Raw genomic sequence first — 22,451 nt, 5'->3', positions numbered from 1 at the left:
TCCGGCGAGTACATAATTCTTTAAAAAACAAAAAAAAAAAAAAACTCGCTGGCTGTTCCATTTATAGCAGCACGAGTTTCAGCGGCGGATTTCAGCGGAAAGTGGAATAGAAGTTTCCCCCTCAGCCTGCAACGCTTAGCTTTCCTCTCAAACGCCCTTCTTCATTTGCTCAATTTACGAATTTGACCTCCTCCTAGGCCCCCGTTTATTCACTCAAAACTACGGCGGTCAGCGTCCACGCCCTTGCTTAATCCTGATCGCTGAAGATTTGTCCTGCCTGCCCCTGTACACTTGCCTTTCCTGCCTACAGCAGATAAATGTGAGCGCTCAAATATGGAAGGAGATCAGAACCTCTATGTTTTTCTTTGTGTGTTTTTTAAAGGCGGCTGTAAAGAGAGGGAAAATGTCCCTCCCAGCCACCACTCCTTCACTTCCTATGACATTTGCTTTTGCAGCCCTAGGCTACACCATTAAGGTTTCAGTTCTGTGCTCAGAGAAGCAAGCTCCACTGAGCATAGTGAGAGTTGCATCCAAGTAAATACACAGAGGTCAGACTAAACTGAACTCTTGCAGTTGTCACAACCAGTTGGCCTCTGGTCACACTAGGATGTCCTGCTGTAAACTCTCACAGTCTTGGGTACCCTCCTCCGACTCTTGTTCTCATACATCTAGAAATGTTAGAAAGGAGGCCCTTAGATTTCACAATATGTTGCATTTTGATTACTGTACTCTTCTTTTTGGCCAGGACCCCAGAGTTTATGATGTGATGACATAACAAAACATAAGCTGCTAAAACATAGTTTAAGAGGATAAGTAGGATCAGAAAGGGGAAGCTTGTACCTGTTTCTAATATGGTTAAGCAATTAATTGTAACAGTTGGATTCCTGCCCCGCCCCCCCCGCCCCGCAACCCCAGAAGTCAGAATCTAAGCAATGCTAGGAATATATTGACTATTGAATTTCAAAGAGAGGAGACAGGAAATCTGCAGTAGAGTGACTGAGGCCTTGAGTATATTTTCTCTGTACTGATGGGCTGTGAAATTTTCACAAGATGCCAAAGGCTAGCACACCACACAGATATCTCTTCATTTATTTGTGAAGACGAGCTGCACTAAAGCATATCCATAGTAAATACAGTGTGGTAGTTATCGTTCACGTAAAAGTCAGCAGGGCCCAGTCTTATTCAACATCTTTATCAATGACTTGGATGATGGGCTTGAGGGCATCCTGAGCAAGTTTGCAGATGACACCAAATTGGGAGGGGTGGCTAATACCCCAGAGGACAGGATCACACTTCAAAATGACCTTAACAGATTAGACAACTGGGCCAAAGCAAACAAGATGAATTTTAACAGGGAGAAATGTAAAGTACTACACTTGGGCAAAAAAAAAAAAAATGTAAGGCACAAATACAGGATGGGTGACACCTGGCTTGAGAGCAGTACATGTGAAAAGGATCTAGGAGTCTTGGTAGACCACAAACTTGACATGAGTCAACAGCTAAAATGCAGCAGCTAAAAAAGCCAATGCAATTCTGGGCTGCATTAATAGGAGTATAACATCTAGATTAGGCATCCCCAAACTTCGGCCCTCCAGATGTTTTGGACTACAATTCCCATCTTCCCCGACCACTGGTCCCGTTAGCTAGGGATAATGGGAGTTGTAGGCCAAAACATCTGGAGGGCCACAGTTTGGGGATGCCTGGTCAAGATCAAGGGAAGTAATAATACCACTGTATTCCGCTCTAGTCAAACCTCACCTGGAATACTGTGTCCAGTTCTGGACACCACAGTTTAAGAAGGATACTGACAGGCTGGAACGTGGCCAGAGGAGGGCAACCAAAATGGTCAAAGGCCTGGAAACAATGCCTTATGAGGAACGGTTTAGGGAGCTGGGTATGTTTAGCCTGGAGAAGAGAAGGTTAAGGGGTGATATGATAGCCATGTTCAAATATATAAAATGATGTCATATAGAAGAGGGTGAAAGGTTGTTTTCTGCTGCTCCAGAGAAGCGGACACAGAGCAATGGATTCAAGTTACAAGAAAGAAGATTCCACCTAAACATTAGGAAGAACTTCCTGACAGTAAGAGCTGTTCGACAGTGGAATTTGCTGCCAAGGAGTGTGGTGGAGTCTCCTTCTTTGGAGGTCTTTAAGCGGAGGCTTGACAGCCATCTGTCAGGAATGCTTTGATGGCGTTTCCTGCTTGGCAGGGGGTTGGACTGGATGGCCCTTGTGGTCTCTTCCAACTCTGTGATTCTATGATCAGCACCACCAACTTAAGCTATGTCTGGTTGAAGTCAGTGTTAATTCTCTACCTGTTAATTACTCAAGCCCTGACCAAGCTAGACCAATCTACATCACAGTCACTCTGCGGCTAAGCTGCCACCACCCCTTGGGTAGTGCTAGCTTGCAGAGGAAGGGCAGTGCTGCAAAATGTGTACGCAGATGCTGCTCCACTTTTCAAGCTGTAGGCCCTTGCGCAAAAGGGGAGCTACTACCAGGCATAGGGGAACCCCAGGATTTGTAGCAATACCAAAAAATAAAATAAAAAACCTAGTGGAAGGAAATCTCAAAGCAGACCAATGAGAACAGCATGCTCAGGAGTCAGAGACTGACTAACTGGTTTGAGGGAGGGAGTGGTTGGAATCTTTAATAGCAGCACTCAGCACTGCATCATATTGTTGCAGCTCCAACTTCTATATATATTTCCAACAATACATTGCAATAGCATGACCAAGAATTAGAATATAGAAGCTACGTAAATAGGAGCAGGCTCGGTTCTCGGTGAGAGATGCGTTGAATGTCTATGCAGAGTGCAGCAACCTACTGAACTATATAGCAGATGAGTTCCTGCAGTACACTGCCCATCATAAGAGAAATACAGTAGTGATCTACTTTATGCCTGGGGCAGGAGCAAGAAGGGGAAAGTGAATAAGGGATCCTACAGAACAGAATCCCTTCCTTGTTGATTTTGGGGGAGAACAAAAGCATCTGCTTTGTATGTAGGTCCCAGATGCAATCTTTGGTGGCTCAAGGTAGGACTGGGGGAAAAACCTTTCATCAAAAATCCTGGAGAGCCACTGCCAGCCAGTGCAGACAGTACTAAGCTGGATAGACCAATGATCTGATTCAGAATCAGGTAACTTTCTATGGCCCAAAAAGCAAAATGGATAGTATAAATTGAGCAGCCATGCTAAGTTACCATTAGTTTTAACATTGCGCTATAGACTACTTCTATAAATTGAGGGCAGACAGCTGATAAGGATATGCTAAGATCAAGTGGGTAGCTTTCATGAGTTATATTCCCAGTTCCCACATACTGCAATTAGGGCAGAATAACAGGGTTTTGTGTCTTCTTAGGCTGCACCCATTTAACTCAATTCTTTCCCCAATGCTAATCCTGTGAGAATTTCCAGTCCACCTCAAATCATAGTTTTTCCAGTTATGGCACAGGTAACACAATTTAGCAGTGATGTAGACTGTGGGAAGCAGTGGCTTTGATCCACCCCCATTACTGATGGGAAAGAGGCACTGGAAAGGGAAGCAATATGCCCATGTTCACAAGCTGAGTCAGTGAGAGGAAGTGGTCAGGAATGAACTGCCTTCATGCCATCTCTTTTTCAAGCCCTCCTCCCTTCCAGAGGTGTGAATAAAGCACTGTAGCTTTCAGTATGTTTTGAAACTACCAGTCCACTTGTTTTACTTTAAAACTCCCAGTATGTCAAATGAATTATCTTTTCCAAACCGAAGCATTTGTGCCCTCCAGAGAGATTTCAAGAGCAACCGCCTTGAAAAATTGCAGTAGCATTTTTGTTACTCTTAACATCTCTCATTTGTGGTTTTCCTTAAAACACCAAGGTTCAAGAATTCCAGTATTTGCTGGCAAGCAAATGCAAGGTTTCCAGGCATCAAATGTAGCATTCCTCTTGAGTATACAACTTTCAAACATCTATACACATCAGTCATCTAAATCCTATGTAAAAAGGATATTATGCAAGTCAAATGGCCTGAAGACTAGACACACACAAACACACACACACAGATTAATCCAACTTGAAGATGCCTAAACAGTTGATACATTGAAATTGGGGTATGATTCCTTTAATAATAATAATAATAATAATAATAATAATAATAATAATAATAATTTATTTATACCCCGCCCCAAGCAGGAATTAAGATTGCCGGAAGAAATATCAACAACCTCAGATATGCAGATGACACAACCTTGATGGCAGAAAGTGAGGAGGAATTAAAGAACCTTTTAATGAGGGTGAAAGAGGAGAGCGCAAAATATGGTCTGAAGCTCAACATCAAAAAAACCAAGATCATGGCCACTGGTCCCATCACCTCCTGGCAAATAGAAGGGGAAGAAATGGAGGCAGTGAGAGATTTTACTTTCTTGGGCTCCTTGATCACTGCAGATGGTGACAGCAGTCACGAAATTAAAAGACGCCTGCTTCTTGGGAGAAAAGCAATGACAAACCTAGACAGCATCTTAAAAAGCAGAGACATCACCTTGCCGACAAAGGTCCGTATAGTTAAAGCTATGGTTTTCCCAGTAGTGATGTATGGAAGTGAGAGCTGGACCATAAAGAAGGCTGATCGCCGAAGAATTGATGCTTTTGAATTATGGTGCTGGAGGAGACTCTTGAGAGTCCCATGGACTGCTAGAAGATCAAACCTATCCATTCTTAAGGAAATCAGCCCTGAGTGCTCCCTGGAAGGACAGATCGTGAAGCTGAGGCTCCAATACTTTGGCCACCTCATGAGAAGAGAAGAATCCTTGGAAAAGACCCTGATGTTGGGAAAGATTGAGGGCACTAGGAGAAGGGGACGACAGAGGACAAGATGGTTGGACAGTGTTCTCGAAGCTACGAACATGAGTTTGACCAAACTACGGGAGGCAGTGGAAGACAGGAGTGCCTGGCGTGCTATGGTCCATGGGGTCACGAAGAGTCGGACACGACTAAACGACTAAACAACAACAACCCCGCCCATCTGGCCGGGTTCCCCCAGCCACTCTGGGCGGCTTCCAACAAAATATTAAAATACAGAAATCCATCAAACATTAAAAGCTTCCCTAAACAGGGCTACCTTGAGATGCCTTCCAAAGGTCTGGTAATTGTTGTTTTCTTTGACCTCTGGTGGGAGGGCATTCCACAGGGTGGGTGCCACTACTGAGAAGGCCCTCTGCCTGGTTCCCTGTAACTTGGCTTCTTGTAGCGAGGGAACCGCTGGAAGGCCCTCGGCGCTGGACCTCAGTGTCCGGGCAGAACGATGGGGGAGGAGACGCTCCTTCAGGTATACTGGACCGAGGCCGTTTAGGGCTTTAAAGGTCAGCACCAACACTTTGAATTGTGCTTGGAAACATACTGGGAGCCAATGTAGGTCTTTCAGGACCGGTGTTATGTGGTCTCGGCGGCTGCTCCCAGTCACCAGTCTAGCTGCCGCATTCTGGATTAGTTTCCGGGTCACCTTCAAAGGTAGCCCCACATAGAGCGCATTGCAGTAGTCCAAGCGAGAAATAACTAGAGCATGTACCACTCTGGCGAGACAGTCCTGGGCAGGTAGGGTCTCAGCCTGCGTACCAGATGGAGCTGATAAACAGCTGTCCTGGACACAGAATTGACCTGCGCTTCCATGGACAGCTGTGAGTCCAAAATGACTCCCAGGCTGTGCACCTGGTCCTTCAGGGGCACAGTTACCCCATTCAGGATCAGGGAATCCTCCACACCTGCCCGCCTCCTGTCTCCCACAAACAGTACTTCTGTCTTGTCAGGATTCAATCTCAATCTGTTAGCCGCCATCCATCCTCCAACCGCCTCCAGGCACTCACATAGGACCTTCACCGCCTTCACTGGTTCTGAATTGAAAGAGAGGTAGAGCTGGGTATCATCCGCATACTGATGAACACCCAGCCCAACCCCCCTGATGATCTCTCCCAGCGGCTGCATGTAGATGTTAAAAAGCATGGGGGAGAGGACAGAACCCTGAGGCACCCCACAAGTGAGAGCCCAGGGGTCTGAACACTCATCCCCCCCCACCACTTTCTGAACACAGTCCAGGAGGAAGGAGCGGAACCACTGTATGACAGTGCCCCCAGCTCCCATGCCCTCTAGACGGTCCAGAAGGATGTTATGGTCGATGGTGTGAAAAGCCGCTGAGAGATCCAGCAGGACTAGGAAACAGCTCTCACCTTTGTCTTAGGGGCAAGATGCGTTAACAAGCCTGTGTTTGAGAGATTTAACTGTGCTTCTGGGTTTTCAACATTCTCTAGTGTTATAGTGTCTTTTGTACCAACTTTCTTGCATAGCAGCCACGAGTTGTATGTGGACCTATTGAGAGGCTGCATGGTGTCAGACAGTTCCAAGAAGCTGCAAGAACTGTAGGCAGGCTCACTGGCCTACAACTTCTGCACCCTGTTAGCTTCAGAACACTGGGAGTCACTGTGCTACCCTCCTGAGCAAGACTTTGCTCATCACCAGATGTGGCCTCCTTGCCTGACCACATCATGAAGAGAAAAAAGTGCTCAAACAGTGGGGACCAGATAGGGTATCAGAAGGCAATTTAAGAGAGAGAGAGGTACGTTTGAGAGAAAAGTGGTTTGAGGGGCTTCAGTTTCCACACACACATTTTTGTCCCACTGCCATCTCCCGTCAAAAAGATTTTGCAGTTTTTGAAAGTAATACCACAGCTATTAACTGGAGGTGAAAGTGGAATTCCTCTTTCAAACTGTCGTCAACATTGGGGGAAGGTGGAGTGAACAAACTACAGTGTCTCTGGGTTTAGCTAAGAAATTTTTAAAAAGGAACCAAAAAGGATCTCATAGCTTTTTTCATCTCCAAGAAGTCTTACCTCTATATGAACTGGGAAAGCAGCTAGCATGCTTCAAATCAAGTTGCATCCCTTTGCTGTTCAGTCCCTAATGCTTGTTATTCTCAGAATGACCCATTCACTTAAAGAACAGTTCACCCTAGTTTTCCAGTGCACCTCATTCTATCACTTCACTTGAGCAGGCATATCTTTAGAAGCCAACTTCAGTCGAACTAGAAAAGTGTCTTGTAGCAGCAAAGGAGTCTTGTAGCAGCATGAAAAACTGCTCTAGCATCCTAGCTAGCTAATGTAACACAAATAAGTTAGTTTGCAATGTGCCACAAGTTATTGGTAGACTGTCACTTTTTCAAGCCAAGCCTGAAAATATGTACGGTACATAGAAAAAGCAAAATTTAGATTAAGGAAAAGAGTGACATCATAGCCAACTACAGTTGCCATATATCTTGTTGAAAAAGTCCTTCAACTATGAGCATAAGCAGAGACCCCAAAAGCAAAACACAAATGTCCAGAGACCTTGCAATATAGTTGTACCTCTGGTGATTAATACAATTAGTTTTCTCATAGACTGTGTTGATAATGGTTGATCTCTTACAAGAACAGGAACATCTGTGTACCATTAAAGTGCTTTCTATTTTGTCTGCCCAACTTTCAATGGCCTTGAATGAATGGATTTTGCACTAGGAGACTTTGTACAACACTATAGTTCATTACGTAACTCGACATGTGACATTTATTTCATATACAAACCAATAGTGTGTTCTTTTGTAATCAGCAGGGTAGGAGCTTTCTATAAATATCAACGTTCTACGGCAAATTTTACACACACACACAGGTTCAGTGAATCTAGCAATTGTGGAATGCTGATGTAAACTTGAGGTAACAGACACATGATCCCATTTTCACAGCTATTTGATAATCTTAACTTTCCATCTTTAAGATGCTAGCAGAATTCCCACAAACTAAAAATTAAATAGACTCAAAATATCACTTATATTGCTATTGCATTATTGATTGGCTAGTAAGTTAAAACTAGCTAATCCATTTTGTTAGCTGACCTCCTTAAAGTTGATCAGGACAGACAATACCCTCAATCTACTTACCTTCAGGCATGTCAATTAAACCGTCGGTAAAGAATCTCATTGTGTCAGTGGCAAATGTGAGCACACATACTGCTCTCAAAGAAGATATATTCCGTAGCTTCCCATCCAGTGTCATCATTTAGCGCCTGCCATTTGGAAGGCCCAAGTACTGTCTCCTGTATTAGCGTTCAAACTTCTCAATGTCATCGCAGCCCCTCACTTTTTCCTCTTCTCCGCACCACCCTGTCTTAAGTCACGCTTCAGAAATAAAAGTTCAGGGTTTTTTTAAACAAAACTTTATTGGTAATAGTTTCAAATATGTTTACAACAAAGCACACTGTTAAAGAGGAAGTAGGGTTTGTTTTTTTCTCAGTGAAACAAGTTTTGTTGGATTACATAGAAGTGTTTTTTTCTGAGGCAGGGAGCTGGTGGGTATTTTAACTCCCGCTGTCTCCCCAACCCAACATAGAAGAGGCCAATGAGCTATTGGTGGGAAGAGGATGATGAGGAGTTGGAGGGGCGAGCAAAGCTTGCCTGCTCCTGACAGTGCTTCTGTAAGTGTTATATGTCATCTATCAATCTAAAGAAGACTGCTTTGCTCCCCAGCCACAGAAAGAAAACAAAAGAAAACTAAACTGGTGAATATAGAGTGTGTTTGGAGTGGGGTAGGTGAAGACAGAACACAAAGAGGCATTGCATTGGAAAGGAAGGGGGAGGAAAGAGTCGGAACAAATTTAATGGAGAGAAATGGGCTCCCCCTCCTCATCTTTGAGTCACAGCTCCCTCCGCATCCATGAGAAAAGACTCTAATAAAACAGATGCCACCTCTCATTCCCTATCAGAACTGCAGGTCAAAATGGAATGGGCCTTCCCAACACTTTTGTTTCTAAGCCCCTACCCACCTCTGTTTATACCGGGATTTACATTTTCCACTCCCTCCTTACCATCTTAACATTAAGAAAAAATATAGCAGGTCAATGGAGCCCTTAAGGACTGGTGCAATGGAGTTTCTACCAACAGACTGGAAAGATCCTTGTATTACAAAAACAGATGTTGGAGGTTTGAGTTTGGAAGGGTAAGGATCCTAGCAGCCAATGCATTTTGCCTGCGACGTTCAAGCTCTATCTATGTGGACTTTCTCCCACCCTGATGGCTCACCAAATGAGAGAAGCCCCTTTGAACCATGGCAACTAGCTAGAGTCTATCTGATGTTTCACAGGGTGGACTAGATCCTGCTTGTTTCTCTTCCGTTCAGGCAGATGCTCCAAGAGTTGCCTGAAGTGGGGAAACAACTCATGTTGGGACATTTGGATTGGAGGGTGGTGGTGATGATGGGGAGACTGGGGAGGGGAGAGAGAGAGAGAGAGAGAGAGAGAGAAGGGGTGTGTGCACATTTAAGAAAGACAAATTGAGACAAGGTTCCTTCTCTCAGTATGCCTTCGCCAGCTGGCAACCAGTCACTGCTCCCTCCTACAGGTGTGAAAACTATTGCCCCCTTCTTTCCCCCAAAATAGGGAGACAAAGATTGGAAATAAAGTGTTTTTCTATCCAAAAAACACACACAAATTCTTCATGCTAAAACTCAGTTGTTTTTACAGAGTTAAAATTCCTGCTGAATTTAATTTAACGGTGCGGGAGACAGAGCGTATAAAAAAGCACTGTGCCCTGCCTAGACTTTTAAAACCCTTTTTTATAAAGCCAGTCAACTATTTCTTTAAACTTTTTATTTAAAGATAATAAAAGGGGCCTGGAAAGGGGGGGGGACTGATAAAAGGACAGGAGTTGTCCCATAGGGGAAGTTGAGAGGGTGGGGCCATTAACCTGTTCAGTGCTGGTCTAAACACCAAAGTGCTGTGTGGATGTGGTTATTTCTTGCCCTAACCCGCACCCCCCCCCAGAAATTCTTGCAGTGCCCCATGAACCAGACCTTTCATAGGGGGTGATGAATGGCAAATATATCCCCTTTCCCCTAAAAAAAATTAATAAAATAAAATAAAGCCACCAATAAACCAGGGACTGTCCAATTAGGGTTTGTGTGTGGTGGTGGTGGGGAGGGGGGTTGGAGTCAATATGAGGAGGAAGGGAATTTGTTTAAAACCTGCCTGAGAATGGCTGGGAGCCACCTTACAGTTTTCAGTGGGAGGTGGATGGATGGCACTCCAACTGCTGCCTTTTCCACAGCTTCAAAATGAACTCCCCTTTTCTCTCTTCTGCCCAAACTGATTCAGGTGAACCTCAACACTCTCCCACCTCCCCAAATTAACATATAGGCAAGGAACTCTGGCCCTTGGGGCTGATCAAATCCAGCCCTTCCGTTTCCTGGGCACACAAAGCAAGGGGGACTGGCCCTAAAATTCTGCAAACTCCTTGGCGCACTTCTCACTGATGGACACCCGGATCTCCTCCTCCTCGTAGTCGTCAAAGTTACTTGTGTCGCCGGGGCCTTTGCACTTTGGTATAAAGGGAGCTTCCACCTGTGGATGGGAGGGGACAAAGCGAGGAGTTATTAGAGGTCATGTCTGCATGGGTTTAGGAGAAAGAAATGATACCATTCGCTGTGAAATTGGGCTTCCTGTGGGGTTATTGGTTTAAGCTCCTTCTCAATTTAACCAGAAACAAAAATAGGTGGGCAGGAAAGAGAGAGAGAGAGAGAGCTAGCATGTCATATAGGGGAACCTCAGGGTTGAGGGGCAAATGTACTCCTCTCTGACCTGTGGGACCCTCCCCAGACCACACACCTGACTGGCCACCCTTACCTGACTGGAATAGATCCTTGGGCTCTGGTAATACCTCTTGCTTGCCTGGATGGAAGGCAGAGGGTGTGTGTGTGCACGTGTGTGTGTGTGTGTGCAAGCATCTGTAGAAAGGAGCCTATTACACAATAAAATTCACATCCACTGCTTTGCTCACTTTGGCCTCTGGCTTCACCCACCATCAACATGTGGTCCCTCGAAGGCTGCCCAAAAGGGAATGTGGCCCTTGGATACAGCTGAGCCTATTCCACAGGCAAGGAGAGCAACATGAGATCTTCCTCACTCATAGCTTGAGCCCACGAAAGGCCAAGCCAGACATGCCTGTGTTTTTTAATCAGGTCCTTGACTGCTTATCTTCCAGGTGGGGCTGAGATCTACTTTCTGAGTATCAAAAATGAGTTGGCAGGAGAGGGAAACAAAGCTTACCCCTCCTTTACCTTGCCACACTTGGGTTACTTTAATCTCCCTTCCCTTTAGCCCACTCTACTTCTAATACTGAAACTGGTTTGGGAGGAAATAGTCTCAAAGCAGCATTATGCACCTTTAGGCATGAGGCAAAAATGTTCCTTTTTGCCTTTGGTTGATTTGACTGACATCCTATGCCCTTTTTAAAAGTGGGGTGTTTTTTTTGTCGGAGTGTGTTTATTGGGTTGTTGTTGTTTTTTGATAATGTGTCTTGTGGTTTTATATTTTGATTTTGCTTTGTGAACCACCATGAGACCTCTGGGTATAGGGCAGTATATAAATTCAATAAATAATAATTATAATAAAACAAAAAGGAAGACGGTGGACGGAGTAGCCCTTGATCCCCTTCCTTGTATGCCCACCCTGACATAAAACATGGCTCTCCCCACACCTGCATGTTACAGGCAAATAGGCAGGCACAGACTGAACAAATATGCACGTCAGGCCCAGCCAAAATGGAAGCTGTACCTACTGGCCCCTGCCTTGCTGCTCAGCTTCCTCCTCTCAAGGCAGAGATGTATTTAATTGGGCCTGCTATTTTCCCCCAGTTTAGGGGGAACTGAAACTTAAAACCTTCATCTCCAGAATATTTGCACATTAGGTAGGCAGCAGAACTAACAGTGAACACGGTCGATGACATCATCCTATCCTGCCTCCCTTCAGCTTTTTCATACAAAGGGGTTTCTCAGCCCTGCCCTCTCATCATGTTCTATGGGCAATGACTTACATATGGGCCATTAGCAGAGCCTATACCAGGAGTGGCCCTCCAGACTGTGCTGGATTCAAACTCCTGACCAGTAAGGTTGGAACTGGAGTCTGACAACATCTGGAAGGCCGCAGGCCTATACCATGGAAAGCAACATGTGACCAGAGGAGGTTTTTAGCATCCAGATGCCATTAGCAGCTGTGGGGTTGAAGCTTTCAGTCAAATTCACAAAGGGAAGGTCTAAAAGAAGACATGACAATTTCCAACACAGCTGCAACAGTGGATTTAACTAGATCCTGGGATCTTTTCACAGATAACTAATAATCACAATATGTCCTGAGATCCCATATCATTAATACTGGGCCTGCAAGTTCCACTGAAATATAAGAGCTGCTTTACATGCAGGTTTTCTCAACACAGAGATAAGCTTTGTGGGTGGGGGGCTCTCTTGTTTGTGAGGCTGTGAGCTATACGCTTCAAAAAGGTGATACACGTGTTTGGATGGCTTTGTGTACCAGCACTACACACCCACAGTGATCTGGCATTACTTCTCTGGCAGTGTGATAGTAGAAACCTCTGCTTTGGAAATAAGGCTGTGGGCTGACACCACAAACCCGCCCCCTTCTTCTGACTGCACCCTGCTACTTCTCCTTACCTTCCGTTGGTAGATGGCAATCCAATCAGTAGTAGCAAACCACTTGTGGTTCTTGATGTCATTGACTCCATTTTTGAGGTTGCCAAAGCGTTTGGTGAGGTCTACCTGAAGTAAGTTACGCAACAGGTCCTTCAGGTCTGAGCTGAAGTGAGACGGAAAGCGAACCTGGGTGCAATGAGGCAGAAGCCAAGAACAGGTTAATCTCTCTGCCTTCCAGGAGAAATCTGACAGGGCAGGAAGTGAGATTCATTATGCTCTGTAGCCAAAGCACTAATTCACCATATGTCTGCAATTGCAACATCTATCACAAAACTGGGGCCTTGGGAAGTTGCACCCATGCCCTGCTTGAGGACTTCCCATAGGAATCTGGTTGGCCACTGTGAGAACAGAATCTAGCAGGATCTCACAGAATCACAGCAGAATCTGTGAGAGCAGAATCTAGCTCTTCTTATGTCCTTAAATGTTAACATTGCACATTCCCACAAATCCTAGAAATTATTCTAACAAGAACTTCTAGCTGTCATAGAGACAGAGAGGTGCATATCCTTCTGGAAACACTCTAAACACAAGAGGGACAGAACGAGGGCTTTTACTGGCACACTTGGAACGCTTGCCTCTCTCTCTTTAAACTGATTTATAACTTCTGAATTTTTTAAAAAATGCTCTGACTGGCTTGGCACAGGAACTGCTGAAAGAGAGAAGTTCACATGCACACACAAATGTACAACTGAGGCAATGTCCCCTGAACTACTTTTTAAAAACTGAAAACAATTTAAGAAGCAGTTTGGCAAAAGAAGTCGGCAGCAAGAAGACCCTTAAAAATAATACAGGTGCTCTTTGCGCTTGCTTCTTGACAATGTGTCTCACCTAAATGAAATTCAGGGTGGCTAGTGGGTTTGAAGATCTTAAATCAGAAGCCCTAGGAGCAAACGCCCTAAGAAAAAAGCACTGGCAAAGTGGCTATATTTATTTATTTATTTTATTTGTTTATTAAATTTGTATACCACCCTTTGTATACCATCCCAAGCCGGAATTAAGATTGCCGGAAGAAATATCAACAACCTCAGATATGCAGATGACACAACCTTGATGGCAGAAAGTGAGGTGGAATTAAAGAACCTTTTAATGAGGGTGAAAGAGGAGAGCGCAAAATATGGTCTGAAGCTCAACATCAAAAAAACCAAGATCATGGCCACTGGTCCCATCACCTCCTGGCAAATAGAAGGGGAAGAAATGGAGGCAGTGAGAGATTTTACTTTCTTGGGCTCCTTGATCACTGCAGATGGTGACAGCAGTCACGAAATTAAAAGACGCCTGCTTCTTGGGAGAAAAGCAATGACAAACCTAGACAGCATCTTAAAAAGCAGAGACATCACCTTGCCGACAAAGGTCCGTATAGTTAAAGCTATGGTTTTCCCAGTAGTGATATATGGAAGTGAGAGCTGGACCATAAAGAAGGCTGATCGCCGAAGAATTGATGCTTTTGAATTATGGTGCTGGAGGAGACTCTTGAGAGTCCCATGGACTGCTAGAAGATCAAACCTCTCCATTCTTAAGGAAATCAGCCCTGAGTGCTCCCTGGAAGGACAGATCGTGAAGCTGAGGCTCCAATACTTTGGCCACCTCATGAGAAGAGAAGAATCCTTGGAAAAGACCTTGATGCTGGGAAAGATGGAGGGCACAAGGAGAAGGGGACGACAGAGGACAAGATGGTTGGACAGTGTTCTCGAAGCTACGAACATGAGTTTGACCAAACTGCGGGAGGCAGTGCAAGACAGGAGTGCCTGGCGTGCTATGGTCCATGGGGTCACGAAGAGTCGGACACGACTAAACGACTAAACAACAACAACAATACCACCCTTTATCCAAAGATCTCAGCGCAGTTCACGTATATGTACTTACTGCAACCTACATTTTGTTCTACCACAGAAAGATATTAAATAGATAAAAAGGTAGAATGTTATCAGGCAGAGATTCGTGGGGATGTGGCGCTAGGTTATGCACATTTTTACACCAGTTTTTAAAGGGGCTTAAGGCATTAGGTAATGTGATTCTATGAAGCAATGAGGATACCCAAGCAGTGCTCTTAGGTTTCCTTGGCAGAATGGTGGAAACAGATTAATCAGTTTGAAAAAATCTGGCTCAAATCTGTAGTGTAGACATGCCCTATATTTAAGTACATTTAGTGTACTAGTTTAAATCTAAGACTGGAATTTTATACAAGCATCACCAAGATCAAATATAAGTACCACAGAGTCTGGCTTAGCCTCTTCTCTTAGTGTTGTGAAAGGAGCTACTTCTACCCAGATTCCGTTTCTCTTTTAAGCAGAGCACCTAATCTTGATTAATGGTTACTTGCTATTCATTCTGCTGAGATCTGTGCTAGACTGTCATCATGACCAACCGTGTTTAACCCTCAGCCATTATTACTTGGATGACTTATCTAAGTAAAAGCCCACCTCACAGAGGTGCACAAGTATTATAAATTTCTTTTGCAGAGAACCAAACCTGATCGAGCACCTAACATTTTGACTATGTTTTTATATGCAACCTTAGCTGAGCTGTCCTGATGCAAGAACCTATCACAAACAAAGTTCTGGTAGCTTTTATATTAATTCAACTATTAATATTAATTCAACTACAGTGGGACCTCGACTTGTGAATTTAATCCATTCCGAATGCACACTTGTAGGTCGAAAACTTTGTAAGTCGAGTTTCCCATAGGAAACGTGGTTTCCCATAGGAATGCATTGGAAACGGAAAAATTCGTAAGTCGAGGAAACCGCATCTAAAAACTCGTAAGTCGAGGAAACTGCAGAAAAATCGTAAGCATGCGGCCACTTTTTCCGCTCGTAACTTGAAAACGTTGGATGTCGAATAGCTCGTAAATCGAGGTCCTACTGTAGTTAATAGTAATGCCTTATGCCCAACTGTGATACTAAGTGCTAATAATAATGATAATAGTAATAATAATAATAATAATAATAATAATAATAATAATAATAGTATCACAGCAATCTTAACAAGGACAAATCCTTTGCTGAAGGACATTGCGGAGATCCATAACACACCTGAACAAATTTCAAATCTAAAGTAAACTGCGGTCAGTGCCACAGAATAACTGTTATCCACAATGCATGTTTCTTCGTCAACAATTAGTTGACTCAATAGAAGATCTTAGGTGTTGCTGAGAAAAGCCTTAAGTTTATTTAAAGTATACGAAATTTGAGACTCAATATTCAAATGAAGCCAACAGATCTGCCCTTTTCCTCAAAATAAGGTCAGACTGTGAATATAACTGCAGCCATCTAGATTTCCAGACATTTGTTCCTGTGGTGAAAGCTGCAAGCAGCACCAAAAAATAGCTGGAAAATTTGCCAAGAAAATACAGAGGGGGTTTCCGTTCACAGTCTGCTGAATTCCACCTACTCCAACATTTATTTGGCAGGTAAACACCAGCAGGTCCACGCTTCACTGAACATTATAAATGTATGCACTGTATAGTGTGAGATATTTGGAAATTTCTAACATGCCTTCTAGGGAAGTACTGCATTTTCTCCATGGACAAGATGGTCTACATCTTGTAATATATATCTGTAATATCCTGTACCCAGCATGCAAGCCTCTACGCTGAAATATTACCTTCCCAGAGACAATCTTCTCATATATCTGAATGGGCTGGTCTGCAAAAAATGGGGGGTAGCCGGCTGCCATTTCGTAGATGAGGACACCCAGGGCCCACCAGTCCACAGCTTTGTTATAACCCTGAAACAGGAAAGAAGGCTCAGATCACAGACACCAAGGATGACCGGCACTTAATTGCAGTGTACAAGAAGAGGGTCTGCAATATATTGAGATGGACACAGTCTTCTTTCTGGGCTGAACAAGGCCCAAAACACTGTTCCTGGGTACAGGTGTCTCACCTTGCTCAGAATGATTTCAGGAGCCAGGTATTCTGGAGTCCCACAAAGGGTCCATGTTCGGCCTTTCACTCGTTTGGCAAAGCCAAAATCTGTCACCTGGAGGTAAGAGAAAATTAACAAAGCTGAGTTCTCCACACCAGCAGGGTCAGCAGCACAAAGGAAGTGATGGAGGCTTGCACAAATCCCAGCACATGGAGAGGTGATGTTTCGGGTGGAATCTATGAGAGAGAAGATTTTGTTTCCAAAGGGAAGTATCTCTTTCTAAACAGCGACTGCTCGTAATGAATGTTTTCAAACATGCTCCTCACTTGCCACCCAAATAGGAAAAGTGCATCTGGTGGTTTGGAGCACATTTGGTTAAGGAGGCACCACTTGGGGGGGGGGGATGGACTTCCTGATAATCAAAGCACAAATGATAGAAAGAGTTGCGCCTTTAGATTTTATGTCAACTCCAGAATTTCCTAATAAGTTACTTATGCTTGTCAAAATTTACTCCTTTCTTAAAAAGCTAATTGTTTCAGATATTTGGGGAACGAAACAGTATTCCTAGACATACTGACAAGGATAGGAATGCTCAAAATGCTGTGCGGCTGAATCTCACAGAACGGACGGGAGCAGCATTACCTCAATGTAGCCCTGCTGGTCAATGAGGAGGTTCTCAGGCTTCAAGTCTCGATAGATGAGATCTAGTGAGTGCAGGTACTCAAAAGTCAGCACTATCTGAGCGGCATAAAACCGGGCATGAGGTTCACTGCAACAAAAGGGGGGAAGAGCTTTTTCACGAGCCATCTCCAATGTATGCCAGCTGAGTCTTCACCTTCACTGATCCCCATAAACCGGGGATGGAGGACCTGTGGCCCTACAGGCACTGTTGGGTTGGGCTCCAACTCCTATCAGTCCCAGCCAGCTCAGTCAGGGACGATGGGAGCTGTACTCTCAGCAAAAGGGCTCAGATTTCCACCCCTGCCACAAACCAATACCGTAAGACCAGATCTCTCCCCTGTTCCCCATTCAACAGGACCTTGAGTCTTCAGCTGGAAGTTATCTCACACATTTCACTCATGCTCTCCCTGCCCCACCTCTGGCACAATGCATGCAGAATCTCTTCCTCTATTCTGACCATCTTCTTATGTAGGTGTAATCATTACAACAATCCTGCAAGGTAGGTTGTTACTAATTACTCTTCGTGTTGCAGGTGGTGGCACTGAGGCTGTGAGACAGAACTCTGCGTAATGCCATGTGGCTGAGTTCTTGGCAGAGGCACCATTCAAACTGGGGGCTTCCTGGTCCGTCACTCAGTCTCAGTGCTATGCCAGTTCTAGACTATTCTACAAGATGGCAGTTTATCTGAAGCGCACATAACTACACAGTTAAATGAGAGCATGTTAACAAGCATCCCGCTTTCCATACAGTAAATGGACACAAAGCACGATAGAAGCATGTTCTATGGTGGTAGCTTCTATACTGAAGTCTCCGCTAACAATCCTCTGATGAAAAGCACTCCACTCATACGGGCCTGTCAAGCCAGGCCACCCTTGCCCCTTAGTGTTAATGAGAATCATCAGGAACTCAGTGTCATTGTCACTACACTCTGATAGGAATGATCTGCTCCTTGCAAGTCACCAGCTTCACATCCAGGAGGATGGGAATTAATGTCAAAGCAAATGCAGCTTCTGTCCTATCATTAGACTTTTTCTAAACTGCATATTCTCTACCCCAGAAGTTAGGGCTTGCTGGAAGGGGAAGATATCCTCCACTCAACTTTAAAGTTCAGAACAAGAGAAACCTGGTTCTTTCCTCCTGTTCTAACCCAGGAAGCCCAACTCTCAGCTCTTCTGTTCCTACAATTGAGAGCATCATCCCAATCTTACAATGACAGTGGAGCACACTCACCTGAACCTGCCAATCCGTCGTAGGTGGGAGAACATCTCACCACCTGGGACGTATTCCATCACCATGTACAGATTTGAGTTATCCTGTAATCAAGGGCAGAAACAACTCAGGGTCCTGGCCAACACTGCTTTGCACCCACCCCAACCTTGTATGTTCAGGGCCACAGTTCCCCAATTTATTTACTTCTATATTGCATTTCTGCAGTGACACTTGCACCAGTGTACTCACCATAGCTGCCAAGTTTTCCCTTTTCTCACGAGGAAGCCTATTCAGCATAAGGGAATTTCCCTTAAAAAAAGGGATAACTTGGCAGCTATGGTACTCACACATCCATAGAGCACTCTAGAACAGAAACTGGGTTTGCTGTTGGGCTGGAGAAAGGACTACTGTATATACACCACAGAATTCAAGTTCCTGCCAATTTCCTTTTTTAAAAAAATGAAGTATCTTGCAGATAAAAAAACCAAAATATTGATACAGTGCCTGTAGACTAGGTGGTGGTGAATGAACAGGTCCCAGCATTTCAGATCAGTACTTCGTTTCTTTGGCATGGCTACACTTTCCTAACTGCCCCCAATTCCAATCTTCACGTTTGTTCCCTAGTCCATCGCTCTCTACCACTATTGCCTTGCTTCCCACTGAATAAATGCAAGTTCTTTAAAATCTGAATGTATACAAGTTCTTTGTCCTCTAGTCCCCATTCATTTGCACAACGATCATATAGTTTTGCTTGGTGCAAAACTGTTTCTATAGCAGAGTGTTTTAGTTTTAGTGCTATGTTCTGTTCAGGGTCTCTTCCTGCCATGACCTTTAAAAAAAAAAGGCAACAACTTCAAAAGTAGCACCTACTAAGGTGAACTCAAACCTCTAGTACCTGGTCATAAGACTAATAATGACTGCTAGTCATGATAACTATAGAAACTCCACTATGGGGAAGCAGGCCTCTCAACACCAGTTCATAAACAAAAGAGTGTTGCGCTCAGGTCCTGTTTGTGGCTCCCCATAGGCACCTGGTTGGCTAGTATGGACTGTTGGGCAGATCCAGCAAGGATCTTCTTGTAGACTTATAGAATTACTCTCACTGCCAAGGGAATGGATTATACACACAGTCTAATGGCAACTAACTTGGAAGCAAGTCCCACTAACATCAATGGGACTTACTGCAGAGAAAATAGTATTTAGAATTAAGATTTTTTTTTAATCCCCAAAGTCTACAACTGAAACAATCTCTGCAAGGTAGCATGAATGTATTTGTTCAGGCTTTATTCTGATTGAGAGGTAAGCTTTTGACACGGCATTGTCAAGGATTGCTATAGCAGAGGGAAAATGGGAAGGAACCTATGAGACAGCAGCAGAGGCCTCCTCTTCTGGTTGAGCTTTCAAACAGACACTCTGTCCATGGTTTTAGGTTACAGCCACAAAGGGTATATAAACATGCCTATTTCCTTCAAAGCAATTTTTTAAAAAAATGGTTCTGCCCTTTGTGGGTATAGGTAGGACTCAATGGCTTTTTATATCCTTTCCATGTAGCTGAGGTGAACGGAAGCCTGCAAAACCTTGATTTAGAGCTGCATTAATAGACAAGGCACAGTTGCCTTGTCACATAGTCCAGACTTACATGTTCCCTATAGCACTTTCACACTGACTTAAAAGTAAATCCTACTGAATTCAATGGGGCTTACTCCTAGGTAAGTGGTGTTAGGATTGCAGCCTTACTTACTGTATTCATATAAGGCAACCCAGTAAGATTGTTCTCTGGGTGACTCAAACACAAAATTATAAAATACTGTTGGCTTTCTTAAACATTCTGTATGCTTATACTGTACTGTAGTGCCCACTTGTTTACTTGCCCAAAGCTGCACAAACGCCAGAAAGAGGTAGGACAAAACAAAATATTGAAGGCCTATCATAAGGAAGAGTTTTGAGGGCCTATCATAACAATGTGTGCTCTAGCCCAGGAGATCCACCCACCCAGGCTGCTCCCAAACGGGAAGCATACTGCACCTCTACTGTACCAGCACAGAAAGTATCCAGCCAGTTGGGCTTGCCTGCAATGGTGGATGCTCAGCTAGCCACAAGCCCATACAGAGGCGGAAAGAAGTGGTTAGCTTCCCTTAAGTATCTGGTTGGCCACTGTGTGCCTTTGATCTGATCCAGCAGAGCAGGTGTCCAGAGGACCAGAAAGCCAGAGAATGAATATTTAGGCACGGGGTGGGGAGAGAGAGTGCACAGACACCGTTTACCTTAAAAGAATACTCTAGCCTGACAAGGAATGGGAAGTTCACAGCCTGGAGAATGCGCTTTTCATTGAGGGTGTGCTCGATCTGCTTCAGCTTAACAACCTGCAAGACAGAAAGGAAGTCAACCAGAGTCAGTTGGGCCTCCCTCTTGCCAACCTCAGGCACAAACTCTCAGAACTCAATGACAGGCTCAAACTCACTTTCTGCTTGTCAAGGATCTTCATGGCAAAGTAATTCCCGGTATCCTTGTGCTTCACGAGCATCACTCGCCCAAAAGAGCCTGTACCCAGGGTCTTGAGCCGGTCGAAGTGTTCCAGGCTGGACGTATTCTGAAAAAGGATTTTGAAAATATTAATAATAATATAATATAAAAAGCAGAGGAAGACAATCTGTCAAGGATACCAGGCTCTAGCCATCAGATTTTGAGGACCCTTAAGTGGCCATGAGGGTTCAAAATGCCAGCTTACTAGTTTCATTTTAAAGATAGCCCTTCAGGCAGTACCATGTCTTCCCATGCCATATTAAAGCAGCAACTGTTATTGAAGAGGGGCATCCCTGTGGTGTGTCAACTCTTCTCCCTGAAATTTGCAGCGAGACACAGATAGCTTTTTACCACAAGAGGGCGCAAAAGACGAGTTTTTAGAGAGAAAGACATACAATCCTCCTGCATACTGAACAGCAAGAAAATCAAACTCAATCCACAAAAAGGACTGTACAGACACCCAACACTCGCTACACTATCTGTCATAACCTAGAAACTAGCAGCAACAGGTTAAGCCTGAGAGCCTGACAAAAAAACAGTAATATCCCCAAATATCACACTTATTGCAAAATACAACCAGATGTAATGACACCTTTATGGAGGGGGCAGCAAATGGAACAAGCCAAAACAGCGAGAGCATCCAAATTTCCGGGCCAATTTACACAGTCATTTTATTGCCATGAAGCAGTTATTTTGGCAGTCACCTTCTGGGAGTTATTTGCTGAAAAGCTAAAGCATCGGACCTGTTAGTTGAGCAGTGAGGTATTCATCAGATATTGCTCGGAAGAAAATACCTTATTCAACAAGAGGGAGATTGCATTCCCCTATCTGTAATATGGTCTGCTAACACCAAGGAGTATATGTGATAGGTGAAGGGCTTCCGAGGCTTGCTTAGTAATTTGGAAAGATCTTGACTATTTGTTCCTTGTCATGCAAGCAACCCGGGCACTGGCAAACCTTATTGTCAGACACATCTTCAAAGGTGTCTTAGAACTGCAAAAGGTAAACTAATCCAAAGCTGATTCTCTTCCTGTGTTTCCATCTTGGACACCTCACTCTCCTCCTGTATTGTACCCCTGCAAAAATTATTCCTAGAAAAGGGGCAATTCCAGAATAACCTGGGGACTGAAACACCAGTCTCAGAGCCCATTTCTTCAGCAGAATAATTTAGGATGTCCACCAGCAGCATCAAGACTTTTGCCTTTGGTGTAACCAGCGATAACAAAGGTTTGGCAAGATCCTTCCAAAGCCTTGTTTTAAAAAGTTACAACTGGTAACAAGTGAATGCATACCCAAATGGGCTTCCACATAGCCAGCACAGGAGAGCCAGAAACACTCTGGTCAGACCTGGACCCAGGACACCAGGGTTCATATCCCCACTCAGTCATGAAGCTCAAAGGCCCAGTTGCAGTTTCTCAGCCTAACCTACCTCACAGGACTGCTGTGAGGATAAAATGGGGGAGAACTATGTACACCAGCTTGAGGAAAGGTGGGATACAGATGTAATGGATTTAATATTAAGGCAGTTGTTTCAATGCATGCAGCAGCAGCACACCATAGCATTCAGTTAGGCAGTGCATCCCTTACTTAAATGCAACACCAATTGTGGGAAACTGTACACACATATTCTGAGCTGAA

General features: G+C 44.2%; 1 protein-coding gene across 5 annotated transcripts in view; it reads right to left on the bottom strand.

Moving 5' to 3' along the window:
* Positions 1 to 8,576: 8,576 nt before the first annotated feature.
* Positions 8,577 to 22,451, bottom strand: part of PRKACA (protein kinase cAMP-activated catalytic subunit alpha) — a 58,564-nt gene continuing 44,689 nt past the window's right edge. For all 5 annotated transcript variants that reach the window (XM_088661696.1, XM_035104841.3, XM_088661695.1 and 2 more), the window contains 8 exons: positions 20,752 to 20,880; positions 20,555 to 20,653; positions 18,312 to 18,394; positions 17,043 to 17,169; positions 16,419 to 16,514; positions 16,138 to 16,260; positions 12,496 to 12,660; positions 8,577 to 10,390 (listed from right to left, as the gene is read on the bottom strand). In XM_088661696.1, the coding sequence (XP_088517822.1) occupies positions 10,265 to 10,390; positions 12,496 to 12,660; positions 16,138 to 16,260; positions 16,419 to 16,514; positions 17,043 to 17,169; positions 18,312 to 18,394; positions 20,555 to 20,653; positions 20,752 to 20,880 (948 nt within the window). In that variant the 3' untranslated portion in view covers positions 8,577 to 10,264. The remainder of the gene's footprint in view (positions 10,391 to 12,495; positions 12,661 to 16,137; positions 16,261 to 16,418; positions 16,515 to 17,042; positions 17,170 to 18,311; positions 18,395 to 20,554; positions 20,654 to 20,751; positions 20,881 to 22,451) is intronic.

The sequence above is a fragment of the Zootoca vivipara genome, chromosome 2 (assembly GCF_965207765.1).
Source record: "Zootoca vivipara chromosome 2, rZooViv2.hap1.1, whole genome shotgun sequence".
Classification (NCBI taxonomy): Eukaryota; Metazoa; Chordata; class Lepidosauria; order Squamata; family Lacertidae; genus Zootoca; species Zootoca vivipara.
This window is presented reverse-complemented; position numbering and strand designations above follow the sequence as displayed.